Genomic DNA, 25,137 nt, shown 5'->3' with positions numbered 1-25,137 from the left:
GCTCTCTACTGATCAGATAGAACTGAACGGATCAATGAAACACTATGCCTGGTAAAGGCTTGCAGGATATTACTGCCACCTTTACTACGTTCACGTCGTTATTGTAAAAGAGAATACGTTCTCAATGACTTACCTGGTTAAATAAAGCCAAAATAAATGAAGAAATACATGTTTTCAGAAACAAGGAGAGGAAGCCATTTTGGATTAGTGGTGTGAACGGTGAACCCAGTGTGCACCAAGGACAAACAGACTCAGCCCATAGGTTGGCTTGTCACTGGACCTACTGTACCTGTTGTGTTTTCCTGAACTCCTCCACTATCTTGGCGGCCATCTCGTAGTCCTCTAGGAGGTGATAGGCGATGGCGTAGCCGATCCACGAGGCCCTCTGGCCCGGCCGCAGCTGCAGCAGCTGGTACCTCGTCTCCTATAGGGGGACAAGGAGAAGTTAGCCGTTAGCTTTGCATAGTGCGCTAGTCGCCCATAGGGACACAATGAGAGAGGGGCTAGCAATTTAGCGGTTAGCTTAGCATCAAGTTCCTATACTTTTAAAATGGATTCTTCTTTTCTCCCCTCCGTGAAGTAACCTGATCACACCAACGAGAAAACACAGGGAGCAGAAAGACACAGAATAAAAAGAGAAGTTGACAGAGGAGGAAGCAGGTTTTTGTTTCTGCTGAGTCATGTTGCCAATGCTAGACTCTGCTCGGCCCACTTCTGCTCTGCCACACTCTGTGCTTGCTTGGTATTTTATGTGTCACATGGATAACTAAAGAGCTACATTGCCTTCCAAGAGACCTGGTGTAAATCAAGGTAGTTAACTAGGACCTGATGTCTGTGACACAGGGTGTTCTTAATGAATGGATCTCCTGAGGCAATAGGGACAGGTTTCTCCTTCCCTCACCCTCCTCCCTCCCTCCCTCCCTCCTCACCCTGTAGCCCCTCCAGGTCTCTCATCTGTATCTGTAGTAGTGACAGGTCTCTGTACATCACCCCTCTCCTCTCACCCTGTAGCCCTCCAGGTCTCTCATCTGGATCTGTAGTAGTGACAGGTCTCGTAGGATCTGCAGGTTTTCTTTGTCCCACTTCAGGGCGTTCCTGTAACACTTGATGGCCTCGTCGTACTTCTTATCAGAGCGCTGCAGCAGACCGTACACATGCCAGCCTGGGAGACCAGGAGTTAAGGAGACACATGGACGCACAACACAGGATAGACACACCAACACACACACACACACACACACACACACACGTATGTATGCACGAACACCACACACATACACGTGGAAAATGCAATCCATATATTATCATTCCATAAGTACCAGAAATATAATTATTTATAGACTAGATTATAATAGTTGCTATAATGCTTTGTCCTTCAGCTTCCCGCGTGGGGTGTGTGTTTCTCAGACCTGGGTTGAAATACTATTTAAAATCTTTCAGATACTTTTGAGTGTCTGTTCTAGCATGCCTAGGGTGCCAGATGGGCGGGTTTGTAGTTTTGCGACTATTCTATTGGTCCATTAAACCAAGCAAGCTCAATCAATCAATCACAGACAAAGTATTATACATGATTTCAAATAGTATTTGAACCCAGGTCTGGTGTTTTGCTTGAACACTCAGGTGTTGACCTTGACACAGAAACACCAGTGTGTTGATAACAGGCTGTCGGGCTCCCATGTGTGCGTGGTGCAGAGCTGGGGCGATAAACCGGAAAAATGTACACCGACCAACCATATAGAGGACATTTTACTGACAACATTCTAAGTAGTAGTAGTAGTAGTAGTTTTAAAATAAAACATTTACTGGTGCACATTAATGTTATAAAGTTATCGTTAAATCTTCATAAATGATATCATAGGTAGGACTGGTGGAGTTATGTCGCACATGCAGCTAACAAAAACATATGGAAATGTCTGCTCTACCCAAAATCACAACCAAATAATTGCAGCATTAAGGCAAAAATGGAAGAGGAAAGTGGAAGGGGGAAAAAGTAAGGAACTTGTCTGTCGGCCTTGCATTAAAGAACATAATTGGTTAAAGAAAATTGTGATAAATAAAAAAGTATACCAGTTTCATTTAAGGACCAAAGGATTGACAGCCGTCCCATATAGATTGCAAAATAGTTGGGAAGAGATTGTTGATGTACCGATTCCATGGCATAGTGTTTATGAACTGATACGGAAAACGACGCTGGATTCAAAACATAGAATTGTTCAATTTAAATTATTATACCAAATTCTTGCTACCAATAGAATCTTATTTATCTTCCAAGGTCTGCAGATTTTGCTGTGAAGAGACAGAATCATTCGATCATTTGTTTTGGTACTGTCCATGTGTAGCTTGTTTTTGGACACAGGTCCAGGAATGGCTGAAGGATTGCAATATTTACTTGGAGCTAACCCTGCAGATAGCACTACTGGGTGATCTGAAAAGTCATAGTCAATTGATCAATAATATAATAACACTTTTAGCAAAAATGTTTATTTTCAATTTACAATCTGTAGAAACAATGAGAATAGAAGTGTTCAGAACTTTTGTGAAACATTACAGTTGAAAAATATATGGCAAATAGAAATCCTATATGGATGGTGTTAAGAGATAAATGAGAGGTGTTGAATGGAGCTGAAGGATGGGACTAATAACAAATAACAACAACTAATAACAACAAGATAACTAATGTAAAGCATACTGTGTCCATAATAAGTATATAGGTTATAGGTTGAGAGCTTTCGTGAAAGAGCACAGTTAGAAAGATATGGCATATAGAAGCAAACCGGATGGACATCATGAAAATGATCGGAGAGGTTGAGGGTACAGGAAGTTCAGGAGTAAAAACAAACTAAATAGAATTATTGTAAAATTGACTGTGTCCATAAAATGTATATAGTATGTATAAGCTGGAAGTAGAGGCCTAAGCGTTTTTGTTCACTAGTTTACTCCAATTAGGGAAGGGGTGGTGGGGTTGAAAAGTAATAAAGGGAAATATATATTTTTAAAGGATATATATATATATATATATATATATATATATATATATATATATATATATATATATATATATTAGTGTGTACGTATGTATCTGTTGCAGTGTGTCTGTTGTGGAGTCTGTTGCAGTGTGTCTGTTGTAGAGTGTCTGTTGGAGTGTGTTGTGGTGTGTCTGTTGCAGTGTGTCTGTTGCAGTGTGTCTGTTGCAGTGTGTCTGTTGTAGTGTGTCTGTTGCAGTGTGTCTGTTGTAGAGTGTCTGTTGCAGTGTGTCTGTTGTAGAGTGTCTGTTGCAGTGTGTCTGTTGTAGAGTGTCTGTTGGAGTGTGTTGTAGTGTGTCTGTTGCAGTGTGTCTGTTGCAGTGTGTCTGTTGCAGTGTGTCTGTTGCAGTGTGTCTGTTGTGGAGTGTGTTGCAGTGTGTCTGTTGTGGAGTGTGTTGTAGTGTGTCTGTTGTAGTGTGTCTGTTGTAGTGTGTGTGTGGCACTGTGTGTACTGACTGGAGGCTGGGTCTAGCCTGAAATAACACTTATCAGTTCAGGGCCTTATCTGTTGGAAATGTCAGCACAGATTTCAGTCATGCGTCTGTGTGTGTGTGTGTGTGTGTGTTCGTGGGAGCCAGTCACGGCCCTGTTTTAGAGAGACAAGAGCTCTGCTACGCAATGTCAAACGGGTGAGAGAGTGTGTGTGTGTGAGTGTGTGTGTGGTGAAACAGAAAACCCCTAATGCCTCTATGTATACACCATCCTCTTCCCTCCTCTCTTCACCTCCCTCTCTCTCTCTCTCTCACACACAGTCAACACACTCACAGTCAACACATCGCAGTCAACACACTCACAGTCAACACACTCACAGTCAACACACTCACAGTCAACACACTCACAGTCAACACACTCACAGTCAACACACTCACAGTCAAGACACAAATGCACAGTCAACACACACACAGTGTGTGCAGGTCACAACATTAAAGCTTGTCCGGGACAAGTAACAACAAATAGTCAGGCAAGCAGAATATAGATGTAATTGTCCGAATGGACATGTAAAAAAATTATTACACAAAAAAAACAATATCAAACAATTACTCAGATCAAAATTGGATCAGTGCCTTCTGGATGCAATTTTTTTTTCACACTTTTCTCCCAATTTATGCAGCGCGCATCGGAATAGAATTGTATTGCATTGACAGGCACGAGCGGTCTTTTGTTGATATCCCTTGCTAGTTTGTGAGTAGTTGGCCAGTTATAGGTGATTTCTGGTCATCAAACAGGGTTCTGGGAAATTGTAGAGAGAGAGAGCGAGAGAGAGAGAGATTGCAGCAGACTAACTACACAGTCAATTCAAAACATATTGTGTAGCCTGGCTGGTTATCTTGGTAGTTAACTATTTCACTTGCACTCATTTACATTTTACATTTAAGTCATTTAGCAGATGCTCTTATCCAGAGCGACTTACAAATTGGTTCATTCAACTTAGGATAGCCAGTGGGACAACCACATCTTGATCACAGTAAGTACACTTCTTCAAACAAGCAGCTGTGAGCAAAGTCAGTGCAATCAGGGACAACTACATCTCGATCACAATAAGTACATTCCTTTAAACAAGTCAGTGCTAGCAGGTGAAATAAGTCAGGTGTTAGTTTAGACAAAAGACAGTGGTAGTAAAGGGAGGGTAGAAGGATTACTATTATACTATTCCAGGTATTCCTTAAAGAGGGTTTCAAGTGTCTTATAACCGCAAACGGCCGACATGCATGAACGGGTGAGTTACTCAACCAACGCAACATACTCCTGCAGTAAAACTGCCTCTCACGCGCTCAAAATTGGGCCATGTAATTCTGACAACGTTACAAATATTTTTTAAATAGCCTAATAGACAACTAACTCCCGTGCTGTCAACAAATCTGAAACCTGTATATTTTAACCATATAAGGTTATATTGATAAACATTTATTTGCTAGTTACCTGGCTTTGAAGTAGCCTACCTTAGCCATTTGAAAGTATTTGGTCGTAATTGTAATGTTGCAATATTTTATAGTCTACTAAGGGTGACCAATCATCCTCCAGGAGAGCCTTAAAGGGGCAGTGTCGTATTTCGAGACGGGCTTGACTATGCAGAAAAGCCAATAGACAGAGGATAGACTACATTTCTGTCTGATTCTCTATGGTAATAATAATGAATTATATTTTGAAAAGTGGTTCCTTGCAACATACAATGATGTAAAAATGGTTTTACAGACCTTTTCTGGAGGAGACAAGTGACTTGAGCATTCAGACAAGTAAAAACAAATGTTTTGTCCTAATTGTGGCTAAAAAGTGAATGTCAAGCCCTGGTGTGTGTGTCCAGGTAGGCATCCAGTTTCAATCACACATCCACACTATTTTACAGGCGTGTTTTAAAGGATACAGACATGACTCTTGAGGTCGTTGCGGAGGCCTCGTCTGACCAGGTCGTAAGCCTCCTCCTTCTTCCCCAGACAGTTCAAGGTTAAACCCTTCATCGCCAGGGTCTCTGTAGGGAGGAAGGAGAGAGAGAGAGAATGAGAGGCTTAATAAAGGGGTCTACATCTCACTCAGTCATCAATCAATGATACATTTAGAGGGACACTCCTCCTCCCATCCCTCTATCCCTCCTCCATCCATCCCCCCTACCTCCATGTTCTGTGAACTTGGGGTTGGACAGGATCTGTTTGCAGAACTTGAGTCCGTTTCTGTACTGCTTGTGTTCGTAACATCGCTGGGGAGAGAGAGAGACAGAGAAAATACTTGATCTCCAACAACGACTCACAGTCAGTGACAAAAGTTTTTTTTTTGTGACAATGTGGTTTGTGCAAGTCAAGATCTATAATGGTAGAAAACCATTCTTTATTAATTTTCCTCAGAGAAGCTGTCTTAACAATACCAAGAGACAAGGTAGGGGTGGTATACATAAGATAGCCCTATTTGGTAAAAGACCAAGTCCATATTATGGCAAGAACAGCTCAAATAAGCAAAGAGAAACAACAGTCCATCATTACTTTAAGACATGAAGATCAGTCAATACGGAAAATGTAAAGCACTATGAAAGTTTCTTCAAGTGCCTTCGCAAAAACCATCAAGCGCTATGATGAAACTGGCTCTCATGAGGACTGCCACAGGAAAGGAAGACCCAGAGTTACCTCTGCTGCAGAGGATAAGTTCATTAGAGTTACCAGCCTCAGAAATTGCAGCCCAAATAAATGCTTCACAAAGTTCAAGTAACAGACACATCTCAACGTCAACTGTTCAGAGGCCTTCATGGTCGAATTGCTGCAAAGAAACCACTACTAAAGGACACCAATAATAAGAAGAGACATGCTTGGGCCAAGAAACACGAGTAATGGACATTAGACCGGTGGAAATCTGTCCTTTGGTCTGATGAGTCCAAATGTGAGATTTTTGGTTCCAACCGCAGTGTCTTTGTGAGACGCAGAGTAGGTGAACGGATGATCTCTGCATGTGTGGTTCCCACCATGAAGCATGGAGGAGGTGGTGTTATGGTATGGGGGTGCTTTGCTGGTGACACTGTGTGATTTATTTAGAATTCAAGGCACACTTAACCAGCATGGCTAACACAGCATTCTGCAGCGATACGCCATCCCATCTGGTTTGCGCTTAGTGTGACTATAATTTGTTTTTCAACAGGACAATGACCCAACACACCTCCAGGCTGTGTAAGGGCTATTTGACCAAGGAGGAGAGTGATGGAGTGCTGCATCAGATGACCTGGCCTCCACAATCACCTGACCTCAACCCAATTGAGATGGTTTGGGATGAGTTGGACCGCAGAGTGAAGGAAAAGCAGCCAACAAGTGCTCAGCATATGTGGGAACTCCTTCAAGACTGTTGGAAAAGCATTCCAGGTGAAGCTGGTTGAGAGAAGTTCAAGAGTGTGCAAAGCTGTCATCTAGGCAAAGGGTGGCTACTTTGAAGAACGTCAAATGTAAAATATATTTTGATTTACATTTTAGTCATTTAGCAGATGCTCTTATCCAGAGCGACTTACAGTTAGTGAGTGCATACATTATTTTTTGTATAATTTTTTCATACTGGCCCCCCCGTGGGAATCGAACCCACAACCCTGGCGTTGCAAACGCCATGCTCTACCAACTGAGCTACATCCCTGCCGGCCATTCCCTCCCATACCCTGGACGACGCTGGGCCAATTGTGCGCCGCCCCAATGGTCTCCCGGTTGCGGCCGGCTACGACAGAGCCTGGATTCGAACCAGGATCTCTAGTGGCACAGCTAGCACTGCGATGCAGTGCCTTAGACCACTGCGCCACTTGGGAGATTTGTTTTACACTTTTTTGGTTACTACATGATTCCATATGTGTTATTTCATAGTTTTGATATCTTCACTATTACTCTACAATGTAGAAACTAGTAAAAAAATAAGAAAAACCCTGGAATGAGTGGGTGTGTCTAAACTTTTGACTGGTAATGTATATATTGTTATTTCTATTTTATGATTATATATATATATTTGCATAGTTTTCTTTCCCTTTGTCCTGTTGGAGATGAAGAATATCACTGGACCCTGTAATTACACCTGCAACCCTGTACATGTGACTATTCAACTCATTTCTAATCCATTATGCTGCTACTGCGGACTGGCCTCTCGTGTGTGTGTGTGTGTCAGTCTAAAACACAGCTAAATTACCACCGCTTTCCTCCCAAATAGAAGCTATACTTAGCATCACGTTGTGTTGCTTAATCTCCACAGCTACAGGAGAGGGAGGGAGAGAGGGAGGGAGCTGCTAGCAGAGAGAGGGTGGAAGAACCAGGGAAGAGAGGTAAAGGAGGTGGAAGAGGAGAATGGAGGGAGGCAGGGAGTTGAGGGGGGAGAGAGAGGGGGGGATAACAGATGGCGCTTCTGTGGCTGCCCTCTGTTAATATCACTAATGGTGACAACACTGAAACCTTTCACATATTCTGCTCACATTAGCTACGATCAAAGTAGAAGAGGCCACTAAGCACAGATCACACACACATACGCACACACACACAATCTGAGAGAGAGAAGTCTCACTCTTCAGTCAAAAGTAGGCTATTTGATTGATCTAATCTAAACTAATCACCTACCACAAGCTAAGAGAGAAACTGTACAAAGACAACAGCACATTGAGCAGCGAACGACAGGCCACCTCTGTAGTCAGAACTGGAGGTGGGATGAAGTAGTGGACTGCTGGAACCAAATCAAATGTTATTTAACCAACAATGCAGTTTATAAGAAAAGAAAGGTGTTAAGTAAAAACTAGATAAGTAAAACATTTTTAAAAAGCTAATAATTAAAGAGCAGTAGTAAAATAAAATAACAGTAGGGAGGCTATATACAGGGGGGTACCAGTACAGAGTCAATGTGCAGGGGCACCAGTTAGTCAAGGTAATTGAGGTAATATGTACATGTGGGTAGAGTTAAAGTGACTATGCATAAATAATTAACAGAGTAGCAGCAGCATAAAAGAGGGGGTGGGGGGGCAGTGCAAATAGTCCGGGTAGCCATGATTAGCTGTTCAGGAGTCTTATGGCTTGGGGGTAGAAGCTGTTGAGAAGCCTTTTGGACCTAGACTTGGCACTCCGGTACCGCTTGCCGTGCGCTAGCAGAGAGAACAGTCTATGACTAGGGTGGCTGGAGTCCATGACAATTTTTAGGTCAGTCAGTCAGTCAACTGGTTATCCAATTTGAGCTCCTAAAAATATGTTGAGACTACATTCCAGAATGAACTGTCTGTCTGGTCTTATAGGGGGCTTAACATCTAACAGTAACCAACGTGTTCTGTCAAATATCATGTCTCAGTCAGTGGATTAAAGCATGTTGTAGCTAGGTCTTAGTCAGTGGATTAAAGCATGTTGTGGCTAGGTCTTAGTCAGTGGATTAAAGCATGTTGTGGCTAGGTCTTAGTCAGTGGATTAAAGCATGTTGTGGCTAGGTCTTAGTCAGTGGATTAAAGCATGTTGTGGCTAGGTCTTAGTCAGTGGATTAAAGCATGTTGTGGCTAGGTCTTAGTCAGTGGATTAAAGCATGTTGTGGCTAGGTCTTAGTCAGTGGATTAAAGCATGTTGTGGCTAGGTCTTAGTCAGTGGATTAAAGCATGTTGTGGCTAGGTCTTAGTCAGTGGATTAAAGCATGTTGTGGCTAGGTCTTAGTCAGTGGATTAAAGCATGTTGTGGCTAGGTCTTAGTCAGTGGATTAAAGCATGTTGTGGCTAGGTCTTAGTCAGTGGATTAAAGCATGTTGTGGCTAGGTCTTAGTCAGTGGATTAAAGCATGTTGTGGCTAGGTCTTAGTCAGTGGATTAAAGCATGTTGTGGCTAGGTCTTAGTCAGTGGATTAAAGCATGTTGTGGCTAGGTCTTAGTCAGTGGATTAAAGCATGTTGTGGCTAGGTCTTAGTCAGTGGATTAAAGCATGTTGTGGCTAGGTCTTAGTCAGTGGATTAAAGCATGTTGTGGCTAGGTCTTAGTCAGTGGATTAAAGCATGTTGTGGCTAGGTCTTAGTCAGTGGATTAAAGCATGTTGTGGCTAGGTCTTAGTCAGTGGATTAAAGCATGTTGTGGCTAGGTCTTAGTCAGTGGATTAAAGCATGTTGTGGCTAGGTCTTAGTCAGTGGATTAAAGCATGTTGTGGCTAGGTCTTAGTCAGTGGATTAAAGCATGTTGTGGCTAGGTCTTAGTCAGTGGATTAAAGCATGTTGTGGCTAGGTCTTAGTCAGTGGATTAAAGCATGTTGTGGCTAGGTCTTAGTCAGTGGATTAAAGCATGTTGTGGCTAGGTCTTAGTCAGTGGATTAAAGCATGTTGTGGCTAGGTCTTAGTCAGTGGATTAAAGCATGTTGTGGCTAGGTCTTAGTCAGTGGATTAAAGCATGTTGTGGCTAGGTCTTAGTCAGTGGATTAAAGCATGTTGTGGCTAGGTCTTAGTCAGTGGATTAAAGCATGTTGTGGCTAGGTCTTAGTCAGTGGATTAAAGCATGTTGTGGCTAGGTCTTAGTCAGTGGATTAAAGCATGTTGTGGCTAGGTCTTAGTCAGTGGATTAAAGCATGTTGTGGCTAGGTCTCAGTCAGTGGATTAAAGCATGTTGTGGCTAGGTTTTAGTCAGTGGATTAAAGCATGTTGTGGCTAGGTCTCAGTCAGTGGATTAAAGCATGTTGTGGCTAGGTCTTAGTCAGTGGATTAAAGCATGTTGTGGCTAGGTCTTAGTCAGTGGATTAAAGCATGTTGTGGCTAGGTCTTAGTCAGTGGATTAAAGCATGTTGTGGCTAGGTCTTAGTCAGTGGATTAAAGCATGTTGTGGCTAGGTCTTAGTCAGTGGATTAAAGCATGTTGTGGCTAGGTCTTAGTCAGTGGATTAAAGCATGTTGTGGCTAGGTCTTAGTCAGTGGATTAAAGCATGTTGTGGCTAGGTCTTAGTCAGTGGATTAAAGCATGTTGTGGCTAGGTCTTAGTCAGTGGATTAAAGCATGTTGTGGCTAGGTCTTAGTCAGCGGATTAAAGCATGTTGTAGCTATGTTTTAGCCTGGGTGCCAGATTGTTTCTTCAGCTTGACAATGACAATATGGAGTAGACAAAAGCACAAACAGATCTGGGACCAGGCTAGCTAGGCCCGTCTCTCGGCCCATCTCTCGGCCTAGTAGTAGTAGTAGTAGTAGTAGTCTATAGTAACACAAAGTGAGACAGACCCATGATGTGTCAAGACACATTTGGATCCAGACTTCCCTTGTAGCTTTAACGCAACGCTAGTAACCCCAGGCAACGCTTGTCCGACACCTTCAACACTTAGCCTGCCTAATCCCTAAAATAACTCTCCCCGCGGTGCTGTGACGGTGCAGAGCAGAGCAGGGTGAGACCGGCAGAGAGACAACCCTGTGCTGAGGCTGGGGCACACGCCACGCCAGACACTCACAGTATACGCACAAACTACTAGGCTATACTCCTGGATGGTTTTACTGCAACACTGTTTAACCACATTTCCCTACACAGAATCCTCCTCTCACCCTCCATACAGTCCTAGTCTTCTCTCTCTTAACCCTTTCACCCTTCAAGTATGCAGGCTTTTGCTCCAGCCCTGCTCTAATACACTCAACTGATCAGCTAATCAGCTGCTCATCTCAAGGCTCATCTCATCTCATCTCACAGCTTCTATCTCAAGGCTATCAGACTGTTAAATGGCCATCACTAGCACATTAAAGGCTGCTGCTGCCTATTGAAATCACTGGCCACTTTAAGAAATGGAACACTAGTCACTTTAATAATGTTTACATATCTTGCACTACTCATCTCATATGTATATACTGCATTCTATTCTACTGTATCTTAGTCCAGGCTGCTCTGTCATTGCTTGTCCATAAATGTATACATTCTTAAATCCCATTCCTTACTAGTTTGTGTGTATTGGGTATATGTTGTGAAATTGTTAGACATTACTTGTTAGATATTACTGCACTGTCGGAGCTAGAAGCACAAGCATTTCGCTACACCCGCTATAACATTTGCTAAACACGTGTATGTGACAAATACAATTTGATTTGATTAATCAGGACCATGAATAGGCCTAGATGCGTCAGGTGTGTTTTAGTACAGTGCTGGGCCGTAACAAAGACCTGCACCGTACCGACCCAGTAGCTCTCCGGGAGGGAGAATTTGGCCATAGAAATAGAATCAGAACCCACGCTATGTATGGTGGGTTATCCAGACATCTCTTGCACCTGGTGATTAGTTGAACCCCCCGGTGACCCCAGACAGGTGTTAACCACAGCAGGATGCCACCAGACTCAGACCAGGAAGTACTTATTTGACCACTGTGTGTGTCACAGTAAACCACTCTAGTGCATCGAGGGGCAACTTTGATGGGGGTAGGGGCCACAAAAGATCGTAGCTCATCATGAGGGGCTGCAGTTGCTCATGGGTCCTGGTACCCACATCCAACCCCCACCCTCTTGACAGTGGAGAGAAATGATTTAAAGTTAATTTTGTGCAATTCTACACATTTTGCCATGGGGTGTAGAGAAAATGTTGCAGTTTTAAAGCAAGTTTGCTGCAATTCTACACATTATGTGATGAGGCGGAGAGCCGATTTTGCAGTTTTTTTACTAATTTCAATTTTACACATTTTGCCATAGGGTGGAGAGAAATGTTTGCGGTTTTTAATATGATATCTGAGTGAGACTGACTAACAAAATCAATGGGGGGCCCCCATAACAAGTTTAGCTAGCTGGCCACCAAACGAATTTAGCAATCTACATTTTTTTGCTTACATGGGCTAATTTACTGACTATCAGGTGACTGACATTACAAGAGAAAAAATGCTGATGCACAACCAAATTTCGATATTGCACCTTGTGTATTCTACTATTCTAACTTGTAACAGTAAATTGAGACCCCGACTGAGTTCCCTAAAAACCAAAAGCAGTTGCTAGAGGATTAAGTAAGTAGCTGAAAAGCAAATGTAACCCCTCTTCCAGGATTTATACTGAGAAAGCCAAACTGACCACACCATCCATACATAATATAACATGCTATTGGCAAGGGCTGATCAATATGTGTACTACCATACATCAGTGAGTGACGGGGATGAAATGTGTTCCATAAAAACAGATCATATACATCACAACAGAAAGACTGGTGCGTCAAAAAACAAAAGCTACTTTCTGCTTTCAAAAATTTTCCCACCAGGGTGAGTTGAGTTCAGGACAGGCCAGGCTAGCTAGATGAGCAGCTAACTCTCAGCTGTCATTCAGCAACATAGCTAGTTAGACTATCCAACTAGTAGCAACACTAGTTGGCACAACTTTACAAACACAGTTAGCTAGCAATCACAAAAGCAAGCGCCAAACAGTCTATCCAGCTATGCTAGCACAAGTAGCTAACGTTAGCTGGCTAGTTAGAATCGCTGACATTGGACAATGCTTCATTGTTTGTATGGAAAGCCTATGTATGCCTATTTAGCCAACACATATAGCTAGCCATCTAGCTAAAACATATCATATTTTATTTTACTTAGTTACCTAGCTAGCTACTTAGTTAGCTAGATATCTACAGTAACTAACGTAGTTAGCCAAGACAACTTGTTACTAACTAACTATGCCCAATTTGAAGTTGACCGTTATGGTGCTGAGTAACAGTAGCTAACTAGCTAGTAAACTAATGTACCCCTGATATTAGTTAATTTAGATGTTTTATTGTCACATACACCGGATAGGTGTCGTCAAATGTATAGATTTACAGGGCCACAACTCACTCGTCCAAAAATGTAATATATAACAAATCAAACCAACACAAACGGCAGACGAACGTTACCAAACAGTTGTTGAATGAAGAAACGGGTCTTGGGGAACGTTTCATGATGTTAACGACAAGCTGTTTACTAGACCAAGGATTCCTGGTAGTTAGTTAACTAACGTTAGTGCTGCTAGATAATCGTTTAAGCTGCTATGGCTACCTACTGTAGATAGCTTGTATCAAAGGAGAGCGCTGACAACACACAATGTAGCACCGTGCTTTTGGAACACCACAATCCACATAATAAAACACCCCAACAAAAGGTCTGACTGACAGCGTTTGGTTGAGCTCTGGCCTCATTCAATCGATGATTGCCAACTAGCTAGCCGGCTTACTAAACAGGCGAGGTCGATTTCAGTTGTTTTCGTCCTGATGGAGGAACCAAGCACCCGGCAAGGAATATGAAGGTGCCGGTGATATATACAAATTAAAAAGATAGCTACTGTTGCAAAAACAACAACAATAAACTCACCAAAATTCTTTTGAAGAGTGCGTTCTCTTTCGGCGGCAGGGTTATTGTCGGCATTGTTGCGGATGCAATTTCAATTCCCCTCGTATTCAGCACATGGAAACAAAGAGTGATTTAGCTAAATGTGTCGCTGGATTCTCTCTCCTCCTTGTTCACTCCGAGTCACTCTCAGCTCGATTGCTCTGTTTTCGGGCTCTCCTCTCTCACGTGGTCGCATACAGAAAAGAAGGGGTAGGCCCCCTTCACAACCCAAAATGGCAGACTAGTTTCTCCTCCCGGTCGAACGAGACCGGTGCATCTGGTCTGTGTGTGCGGTGTGTGTTCGTTCGAGGACGCTTTAGAGCGTACATTTCAGAGGGCTAACTGTACACTAATATTGATAATGTCAACAATGCAACTGTAAATGTTTGGGTTGTTGTCTGACTATGTGCAGCAGCAATAGGCCTACTTGCTGATGAGGATTTGTTGAGCATGTTTGAATGGGTAGGGGACTGGCAAGTAGGCCTCAAGCTGTTATTCCATCCTAAATCAAAGAATATGTATACTTTTCCCCTAATACTAACCATTCAAACATGCACAACAAACCATTATCAAGTAGGCCTATTTTGATGTAGGATGTAAAAACACCACCATCCCAAAAAATAAATATAGCCAACAATGAACACATTTGATCACCTAATTTGTTAAATAGGCTGTAGATCTGATCGGTTCAGACAGACTAGTTTGCCTACCTGACATTTTGTACAGTTTCAATAACTTGACACAAGAGGGCACAATAGCAGTACAAAACAAGAAAAACCTTACCCTTGCACCCGTGAAGTGACGGGAGAAACCATCAGACTGTACTGAGTGTGAGAGCACTGAGCAAGCTACTTGACCAGGAGAGTTTGTTTGAGTTTAGAGAGAAGAGGAAGTGGAAAAGAGAGAACGACTGAAAGCGATACTCTCTCTGTGTGTGTGTGTGTGTGTGTGTGTGTCTGTGTTATTTATTGGCTGTGCAGAGGGCTAGTCACATCTCCCGTGTTCTGTAGGGTTATCTGGTGGCCTCCTCCTCCTCTACAGCTCACACTGGTGCTTCTGCATGAATCATCCTGCTACTGATACGCACTACAGACAGGACTCTACACACACTCTCTCTTCCTCCTCCTGTAGTCTTTCTCTCCTGTCCCTCTTCTCTCACACTCACTCTCTTTTTCTCACTCCTGAAGAGCTCACTCTCTTTCCCTCTCTTTCTTCCCTCCAACTATTCTTTCCTCCTCCCCTCTCTTAATATAGAATAATAATATACAATATAATATACAACAATATAATAATAATATTCAATATAATATAATATATAACAATATAATAATAATATAACAATATTATAATATAATATACAGTCATATATAATATATAAATGCCATATATTTTCTCCCACTCTGTCTCTTGGCGCCACATGCAGTCTAAACAGTCTCCTCCATCACTCCCCCTATACGTGACACATCATTTATTATGGGGATACATCCCAAATGACACCCTAATACCTTTGTCGTGCACTACTTTTGATGGGTTCTGAACAAAAGTAGTGCACTACGTAGGGAATAGGGCGCTATTTGGGAAGCACACATGGTTGATTCCGCTGATTAAAGTGTGCGAAGACTGTCTGGCTGTGCTGAGGCTTATTATACTGAATAGGACTGGAGGAGGCTGATATCCCTACATCACTGATGTACCGAACCCAGGCAGAGGGAGAGAGTGTGTGTGTGACTGGAACAGGGTGACTGTGTGAAGGAGAGGGAGACGGAGCGAGAGAAATAAAGGTGTGTCCATCCTCCTCTCCCCTCTCTCTTCTAGGCGGTGTGTCTGTCTGTCCTGAGGATGAGTAATGATGTTGTCATCTCCATGATTTTCCATTCATCAACGTCAAGATGGAGAAAGAGAGAAGGGGTATACTGTAGAGACAGAGAAAGAAAGAAAGAAAGAGGAAAGGGAGAGAAAGAGAATATAGTGTATAGAGAGAGAGAAAGAGGAATGGAAAGAGAGAAGAAGAGTGAACAAATGAGAGAAATACAGTTGAAGTCGGAAGTTTACATACACTTAGGTTGGAGTTATTAAAACTAGTTTTTTTCAACCACTCCACAAATTTCTTGATAACAAACTATAGTTTTGGCAAGTCGGTTAGGACATCTACTTTGTGCATGACACAAGTAATTTTTCCAACAATTGTTTACAGACAGATTATTTCACTTACAATTCACTGTATCACAATTCCAGTGGATCAGACGTTTACATACACTAAGTTGACTGTACCTTTAAACAGCTTGGAAAATTCCAGAAAATTATGTAATGGTTTTTGAAGTCTGATAGGCTAATTGACATCATTTGAGTCAATTGGAGGTGTACCTGTGGATGTATTTCAAGGCCTACCTTCAAACTCAGTGCCTCTTTGCTTGACATCAAGGGAAAATCAAAAGAAATCAGCCAAGACCTCAGAAAAAGTATTGTAGACCTCCACAAGTCTGGTTCATCCTTGGGAGCAATTTCCAAACGCCTGAAGGTACCACGTTCATCTGTACAAACAATAGTACGCAAGTATAAACACCATGGGACAACGCAGCCGTCATACCGCTCAGGAAGGAGTTCTGTCTCCTAGAGATGAACGTACTTTGGTGCGAAAAGTGCAAATCAATCCCAGAACAACAGCAAAGGACCTTGTGAAGATGCTGGAGAAAACAGGTACAAAAGGATCTATATCCACAGTAAAACGAGTCCTATATCAACATAACCTGAAAGGCCGCTCAGCATGGAAGAAGCCACTGCTCCAAAACCGCCATAAAAAAGCCAGACTACGGTTTGCAACTGCACATGGGGACAAAGATCGTACTTTTTGGAGAAATGTCCTCTGGTCTGATGAATCAAAAATAGAACTGTTTAGCCATAATGACCATCGATATGTTTGGAGGAAAAAGGGGGTGGCTTGCAAGCCGAAGAACACCATCCCAACCGTGAAGCACAGGGGTGGCAGCATCATGCTGTGGGGGTGCTTTGCTGCAAGAGGGACTGGTGCACTTCACAAAGTAGATGGCATCATGAGGAAGGAAAATTATGTGGATATATTGAAGCAACATCTCAAGACATCAGTTAGGAAGTTAAAGCTTGGTCGCAAATGGGTCTTCCCAATGGACAATGACTCCAAGCATACTTCCAAAGTTGTGGCAAAATGGCTTAAGGACAACAAAGTCAAGATATTGGAGTGGCCATCACAAAGCCCTGACCTCAATCCTATAGAACATTTGTGGGCAGAACTGAAAAAGCGTGTGCGAGCAAGGAGGCCTACAAACCTGACTCAGTTACACCAGCTCTGTCAGGAGGAATGGGCCAAAAATCACCCAACTTATTGTGGGAAGCTTGTGGAAGGCTACCCGAAACGTTTGACCCAAGTTAAACAATTTAAAGGCAATGCTACCAAATACTAATTGAGTGTATGTAAACTTCTGACCCACTGGGAATGTGATGAAATAAATAAAAGCTGAAATAAATAATTCTCTCTACTATTATTCTGACATTTCACATTCTTAAAATAAAGTGGTCATCCTAACTGACCTAAGACAGTGAATTTTTACTAGGATTAAATGTCAGGAATTGTGAAAAACTGAGTTTAAATGTATTTGTCTAATGTGTATGTAAACTTCCGACTTCAACTGTACATGCAAATACAAGGTGGGAGAGAGAAACAGGAAGTGAACAAGAGCGAGAGAAAAAAAGGGAGCGAGAGAGAGAAAGAGGAAGTGAATGATTGATAGAGAAGGCGCATCAGTATGGTTTCTCTCTATCCCTCCAGTAGGACAGTGACACACCCAGCGAGTATGATTCATTATTATTATAATCTCCAGACTGAATTAAGGCAGCGCTGCTCTTTAACAGATGTAATTTAAATTATGTAAATTACTTCTCGCTCAGAATACTAGTATTTAATTCCGGGAAAAAGCATGATTGTGTAACCTAAGCATTTGTATGTGTATGTAATTCATTTTAGAGTATGTGAATATGGAACAAAATGAAAGTTTGCTTTGAATCTCTGATAGTTTAGTTGGTCGTGTGTCTTGGTTCTAACAGAAAGTGTTTTTGTTATGCGTGCTAGCAATGAACGAAGGGTTCTCACACACACACACACACACACACACACACACACACACACACACACACACACACACACACACACACACACACACACACACACACACACACACACACACACACACACACACACACACACACACACACACACACACACACACACACGGCTCCCGTGTGGCTCAGTTGGTAGAACATGGCACTTGCAACGCCGAGGTTGTGGGTTCGATTCCCACGGGGGGGAAAAACTACAAAAATGCATCCACTCACTACTGTAAGTCACTCTGGATAAGAGCGTCTGCTACATGACTTAAGTATATGTACTCACGCACACATAAACCACCAGACGGAAGGCATTTCATTTAATATGATCAGCGAGAACATTCTCTCTTTATTTGTATCTTTTTTGAAAAACAAGTGTTTTGTTTTATTTTTTTGTAATTGTCTTGTGTTAACATTTTCAGAATTCTGTACAGGATAAAAAGAAATAATCACTGCTTTAGGTACAGAGTCAAAAAATCAAACTAGAAAAAAATAACTTCAAAATCAACATTAGAAGAAGTTTACAATAGAAATTAGTAGTAAGACATTGTCAGAAGTGCAATGGCATAGCTCTGAGGGGTTAAGAGTGGGGGGAAAAAATTCGGAAATAAAAATACTTCTCTATTTTTAATAAAAACAAACACATTTCTTTACAGAGTAGAGACAGTATTATCTGATGGACTTCAACCTTGTAAAAACATATTTACAAATAGCCATTATTTATTTCATATATTTTTTTCTCATCGTCACCACATGTACATCAGCACCAGTAGAAAAAAAAAAAAAAGTAAAAGTAAAAGAAAGAGAAATGACAACAGTTGACGACAATAAATGATATAGAAAAATGACGTCTACGTTTGACTTGGTCCCGGAAATAATGACGGCACCACTAATGCCACCCTATTCCCTATCTAGTGCACTACTTTCAACCATGACCCATAGTTATATGGTGCCATTTGGGATGCAGTCAATGATATTTGGAGGAAGCTATTTTTTTTTTTTTTGGAAGGGAAATCCTTCACTTTGACAAAGAGGATCAAAAGTCAAGGGTCGCGACATTTCGTGACCTTTAGGATCCATAACACTGACCAGGAAGTGTTTAATTCTCACCCTTCACACTCGACAGCAGCCCCCCTCGGAGTAGGACGAAGTTACCCCCCTAGACACTGATCTAAGATCTGTTTTGTGTTTGTCCTCTCCCAACAGTAAAGGTTAGGGTTTGAGGATGGGAAACCGATCCTAAATCTCCCTTTAAGGGATACTTTGAGCTGGAGCATGTCTTTCTCACAACACTACAGAACCACAGAGGATAGCCTACATTCCCAAAATATAAAAGAAAATAAAACGAAACATTTATCAAAACAATTTCATGGGCTTTGCAGAGAGGTCTTTGAACTTTAAACTCAGACTTCGATACACAAAAACGATGTGTATATTTGACAGAATATAAATCAACAATATTTGTGTGTTTGCTATAACGAGGAAGTGAACTAAACATGGTGTTAGACTAGAGAAGGCTTTTTGGCTGGTTTGTTGACATGACAGAATTCTCATGTTCTCATTACATTGACGTTTATAGAAGCCTGGGGTTAAACGTACCTCTTTCCCCGTCCAACATCTCACCATTGGGGGATAAAAAGGAGGGAGACACTGACTTCAATGGAAGCACTGGTAATAGTATAATTGTTTTAACCTCTCCACCTTGTTAGGGTTGGAGGCCTGTATGTTTCCCTCTTCACAGCCAAACAGTTCATGGTTGCAACACATCCAATCAACACAACAGAGCTCAGATTGGCTAATTCATCCACAGCTTTTTGCATGTAGACCCTACTAGACTAGAGCAAAAGAGAAAAGAACAGAGAGAGATAGTAGGAATTGTGTTGAAAGTTAAGTTCACTGTCAAAATAACATTTAATTTCAGACCAATTCGGGAGAAAATTATAATTTAAAAAAAATCTATAAATACATCAATTTTTATTTATTTAAAAAAGCACTAAAAAATGATAATAACATGTCCGAGGGGGCTCAAAGATGTCCGACAATGGTTTTTAGTTTCTATTTCAAATGAAGTCACTTGTGGTGCTTGAATACATTCAATACCTAGCTAGTCTGTTTAGTCAATTTCTATATATATTTGATAATAACACAGACAGATGATGATGTTACATTGTTGCCACTACTCCCTTAACTGCCTTCTGACTGGCTGACTGAACAACTGGCTGACTGGCTGAACGACTGGCTGACTGGCTGACTGCCTGACTGAACGACTGGCTGACTGGCTGACTGAACGACTGGCTGACTGAACAACTGTCTGACTGGCTGACTGATCGACTGGCTGACTGAACGACTGAACGACTGGCTGGCTGAAACGACTGGCTGACAATAATCTACTTCTCCTCTCAGCCGTTGGGGAGTAGTGTGTGTGTGGTGTGTAACAGCTACCAGCGAACAGGAAATGAAGAGGAGCTCAAGTTCTCGGCTCAGAGAGAGAGAGAGAGAGCAGGCCGGTTGCTTAGCAACAGGACCGTGGGGCGACCGCGCGGCGTTTGCGCTGAATACCGCTACAGAAGAGGAACACGATTTGTTTTGTTCTGATGTTTTCACAGTACACACAGCCAGACGAACAAACCAACAAACGCAGACAAAAAACAAGTCTCTAGAGAGGAGAGAGGGAGAGAGACAGAGGAGGGAGGGAGAGAGAGTGGGGAGGGATGGAGGGAGGGAGGGAGAGTGGGGAGGGATGGAGGGAGGGAGAGAGGGGAGGGATGGAGGGAGGGAGGGAGAGAGGGGAGGAAGAGAGGGAAGGAGGGAGGGAGAGGAGGAAAGTGGGGAGGAAGGGAGAGAGGAGGAAAGTGGGGAGGGATGGAGAGAGGAGGGAGAGAGAGTGGGAGGGATGGAGAGAGGGAGGGAGAGAGAGGGGAGAGAGGGGCAGGGAGGGTGAATAGAAATGTGAAACAGGGAAGAAATGGGAGCAGTGAGCTGATAGCTCTCTTCTGAGCACTGATGGCTGTCACAGAAATGGGTTGACGTGACGGTGTGTGTCTGTGTGTGTTTATCTCCTGGTCTGTCTGTATGTCTGCTCGTTTGACTGTCTCTCTTCTGTCTTTAAAAGGACCTGCATGTGTATAAATGCTACGATCCATCACACACAGCATGAATATAACATGGAGGGGATTGATGTGAAACCTGTCAGACACAATCCAATAACCCAGGTATCGAAGAAAAACTCATATTGAAAAACAAATATTAAAAAGATTCTCCACCGTTTTGAGAGCTTGGAGTCAGTCTCCCATCTCCCCTGTCTTGAAGTCAGTCTCTCCTGTCTTGTAGTCAGTCTCCTCTCTCTCCTGTCTTGTAGTCAGTCTCCTCTCTCTCCTGTCTTGTAGTCAGTCTCCTCTCTCTCCTGTCTTGTAGTCAGTCTCCCATCTCTCCTGTCTTGTAGTCAGTCTCCTCTCTCTCCTGTCTTGTAGTCAGTCTCCTGTCTTGTAGTCAGTCTCCCATCTCTCCTGTCTTGTAGTCAGTCTCCCATCTCTCCTGTCTTGTAGTCAGTCTCCTCTCTCTCCTGTCTTGTAGTCAGTCTCCCATCTCTCCTGTCTTGTAGTCAGTCTCCCATCTCTCCTGTCTTGTAGTCAGTCTCTTCTCTCTCCTGTCCTGTAGTCAGTCTCCCATCTCTCCTGTCTTGTAGTCAGTCTCTTCTCTCTCCTGTCCTGTAGTCAGTCTCCCATCTCTCCTGTCTTGTAGTCAGTCTCCTCTCTCTCCTGTCTTAAGCTATCAGCCCAGTTATGACACACTGCTAAAGGGATGGGTTTAAAACATGGCCAAATAGGACAGCAAAACCTAACTCTTCTCTATCTCGAATGATATTTCACAACCACCAGAACGCGTTTACTGTTAGAGGCCTTTTAAATACCGTGACCGCACACACACACACACATAAATACACGACACAGAACTCTTCTTCTCGTCCGTTCATGCTTTACAAAACAAAATATGGCGACTGTCCGTCTGTCTGTCCAGTTCTCTTGTCTCGATAAAGTTTTCCCCAGTTTGTCGTTAGTCCGTCCAGTAAAAACTCCACAGTACATTTCCAGCTCTGCTATTGGTTGGGGAAGAACTCCTCCATCCAACCGTCACTCGTGTCCAAGTCCGCCCCCGTCCCATCAGCCAATCCGAACCCCCCACCCGACGGCGCCCCCTGCCCGCCCCCGTATCCGTAAGATGACAGGTCCTGACTAGATGTCCTCTGGTAGCCCTGGGGCTGACCTCCGACCCCTACCCCTCCTTGTCCGACATACCCCCCTCCACCTCCAGGGCCCACCCCCATCGCCGGCCCCTGTCCGAAGGCCCCCATGTTGGGCACGCCCTGGCCCATCACCCCCTGTCCCGGCATTACCATGGGTCTGGGCTGGTTGGTCCTGGGCTGGCCTGGTCCAGCCATGTGAGGGGCAATCATGGGCCCGGCCATGCCCGCAGCAGGGTTCATAGCCCTGGGGTCCATGGGCTGTCCCTGACCCATAGCCTGGGGGTGGGGGTGGCCCTGTGGGTGCCCAGGGAAGTGCTGCTTGGCCAGGCGTGGGTGTGGAGGCTGTTGTCCCGGTCCAGGCTGCATGGAACCGTAGCCCCCCTGGGCTGAGCCAAAGCCCACCATATCGCCTGTAGTCCTGCCTGGTCCTCCTACCCCTCCTGGCCCTCCCATCCCCTGGAGGGACTGCCCCTGCTGGGGTGGCCACCCTCCCATCCCTCCCTGTGGTCCTCCTCCTCCCGGTCCTCCTCCTCCGCCTACAATTCCCAGCATGCCTTGCAGCCTCTGGGCCTGGGCTTTGGCGTTGGGCGGGCCCTTGAGGGGCTGCTGGGACATGGAGTTCATCATCATCCCCTGTGGTCCTCCGTATCCTCCTCCACCTCCAACCCCGGGACCTCCTCCTGCCTGCCTCTGGGCCTGCGCCGCTGGGTTGTGTCCTGGTGGTAGCCCCATGGAGGTCTGGACGCTTTGGTTGTGTTGGTGCTGCTGCTGCATCATTTGGCTCATGGAGGGGTTGAGGCTGTAGAGGGACTGCTGGCCGGCTCCCTGCCCGCTGTAGGGGAGGCTCATGTCAGGTTGGGGACCCACCGAGCCCCCTGGGACGCCCTGGTTCATCTGGACCATCTGCTGGTTCTGTTGTTGTTGTTGTTGTTGTTGTTGTTGGAGGAGGCGGGCGGCGCGGATGTTCTGGAGAGCATGGCTCCTAGCCGCCATCTCCTGGGGCGCTCCTGGTGGGACAGAAAGGAGACAGGAGAGGTTAGAGGTCAGAAAGAGAGAAGAAGAGCGGTGGAGAGAGAGAGGACAGGAGGGGAGGGGTTAGAGGAGTGTTAAAGAGGAACAGAGGGGTCACTGAGGTTTCTTTTATCAAGATGTCCTTTTATTCATAGTTTGTTTACTTCTTATAAGGTCAACAATATTCCACATGTGAAGTACATGATCTTGTTAGCCAGAATGAAGAATGGAAAGTCAAACAAGTACAGAGAACTAGAAACTGAGATGACGTGAGAGAGCCTCTTTAACTCTGGAAAGGTATCCACTTCTGACGATTAAGTGCTGAGTGTTACGTGCCAAACCAAAGTAAAAAAATTGAACTAAATCAACCGGAAAGAAGGATATCTCCATCCCTCTCTTCCTCCTCCCTCCCTCCCTCCTTTCCCTCTATTAGTAACAGAACCTTGGCTTTAACAGGTCGAGCAGAGGAGAAGAAGAGGAGATGAGAGGAGGAGGAATGCATAGCATAGCGTGGAAATGGTTTTAAATCCCCCAATAAACCTCTTCTGACACCATTTCACTAATCTGTTCTCTCCCTCTAACACCCTCTCTCCCTCTCTCCTCTCTAAATGACGTTTAGTGCCCGACAGGAACATTAGACTGTGTCTCAATTGACACCCTATTCCCTACGTAGTGCACTACCTTTGGCCAGGGTTAGCTACATAAACGATCTGCCCATAAGTAGTGCACTATAAAAGGGGAATATATATAGTCTGGGTACCAGTCTGTTTGTGCTAACATTCCACTCCTTGCACTCTGTGTCGTACGTCAAACTGCACAAAACAGGTGTGGATTTCAGGCTAGGGAATATCGGGGTGCCATCTTGTTGCCCATAAGTAGTGCACTATATAGGGGAATATATATATATACATATATAGGGGAATATATAGCCTGGGTACCAGTCTGTTTGTGCTAACATTCCACTATGAAGAGAAGAAAGGCCATTCCCACTGGAGCCAATGTTCTGACTGACATAGTGATATCTGCTAACTAGCACATCTTAAAGGAACTCAGGTTGGACCTTCATCTGATACCCATCTCTACAAACAAGCAATGTTCTGACAGAGTGATTTCTGCTAACTCCCACGTCTTAAAGGAACTCAAGTTGGACCTAAATCTCTACAAACGAGACCTGACAAGACCTCACTAGCTATGTTTCCATTAACTTGTCCAATGATTTTTTGTCCACATTTAGAAAGTTAGCATAGAAAATAGATGCGACAATTGCCTGCTAGGGTGCCTTTCCATTTAACCATCCTGTGTGAATAAAAACAGCTGGATGTAATGATGAAACATAAAAATAAATAAAAATGGGTGTTGAAGTGTTTCCATTACCCATTTAGGCAAACTGCGCATTAATAAATTGCGACAGCCTGTATGACCTCCCATCTATATGTTTAATGTTTCAGGTAGCCGGTGAAAGCCAGCATGGATAGAATGCAATAATTGACTAAAAGGCCTATTTACCATATTCTAATAATTGTCATTGTGCCAACGTATCGCCACGGTCCGTGCCATGGTGAAACTTTCACTCCTGTAGATCTGAAATAATACGATGAAACTTGCCATCCAACCAGAAAAGCAAGGCGGAGCAATTCAGGCATTCTTGAAACATAATTTTTTGGTTGAAAAAATGGATTTGGCAAGCAGTAGGCATTTAGAATGAACTGTGTAGCCTAGTGGAGCTTTATAGTTACGTGATGACATCACGTGCCCCACATACCTTCAAAAGTATTCGTCAATCATCATTTATTCTGAAAAACACTGTTTCCATCATCATTTGTCGCAATAAATAAAGTTAGATAAAAGAAAACTCCACCCCTGTCCAACGGATCAAAATGTTGTCAATCTTTACAAAACGTGTCCTATATCTGCCATTTCCATCACACTTATTTTTTTGCAACATTGCTTTTGTCTAATAAACCTGGTCAATGGAAACCTGCA

At 43.4% G+C, this 25,137-nt stretch overlaps 2 protein-coding genes across 4 annotated transcripts in view; both read right to left on the bottom strand.

Moving 5' to 3' along the window:
* Positions 1-14,017, bottom strand: part of naa15b (N-alpha-acetyltransferase 15, NatA auxiliary subunit b) — a 28,160-nt gene extending 14,143 nt beyond the window's left edge. Inside the window, exons 1-5 of one of the 3 annotated variants that reach the window (XM_041840840.2) lie at positions 13,746-14,017; positions 5,631-5,715; positions 5,386-5,490; positions 1,005-1,162; positions 290-424 (exon numbers count right to left, since the gene is read on the bottom strand). In XM_041840840.2, the coding sequence (XP_041696774.1) occupies positions 290-424; positions 1,005-1,162; positions 5,386-5,490; positions 5,631-5,715; positions 13,746-13,799 (537 nt within the window). In that variant the 5' untranslated portion in view covers positions 13,800-14,017. Of the gene's footprint in view, positions 1-289; positions 425-1,004; positions 1,163-5,385; positions 5,491-5,630; positions 5,716-13,291; positions 13,500-13,745 lie in introns of those variants that run through there. The other 2 variants (XM_041840838.2, XM_041840839.2) reach the window with 2 other exon arrangements.
* Positions 14,018-21,996: 7,979 nt separating this feature from the next.
* The window catches only part of maml3 (mastermind-like transcriptional coactivator 3), a 131,607-nt gene continuing 128,466 nt past the window's right edge, over positions 21,997-25,137 (bottom strand). Inside the window, exon 6 of the mRNA XM_045207964.1 lies at positions 21,997-23,150. Coding sequence (XP_045063899.1) covers positions 21,997-23,150 — 1,154 coding nt within the window. The remainder of the gene's footprint in view (positions 23,151-25,137) is intronic.

The sequence above is a fragment of the Coregonus clupeaformis genome, chromosome 27, assembly GCF_020615455.1.
Source record: "Coregonus clupeaformis isolate EN_2021a chromosome 27, ASM2061545v1, whole genome shotgun sequence".
Classification (NCBI taxonomy): Eukaryota; Metazoa; Chordata; class Actinopteri; order Salmoniformes; family Salmonidae; genus Coregonus; species Coregonus clupeaformis.
Note: the sequence above shows the minus strand (reverse complement) of the source record. Positions and strands in the feature narration are given on the sequence as shown.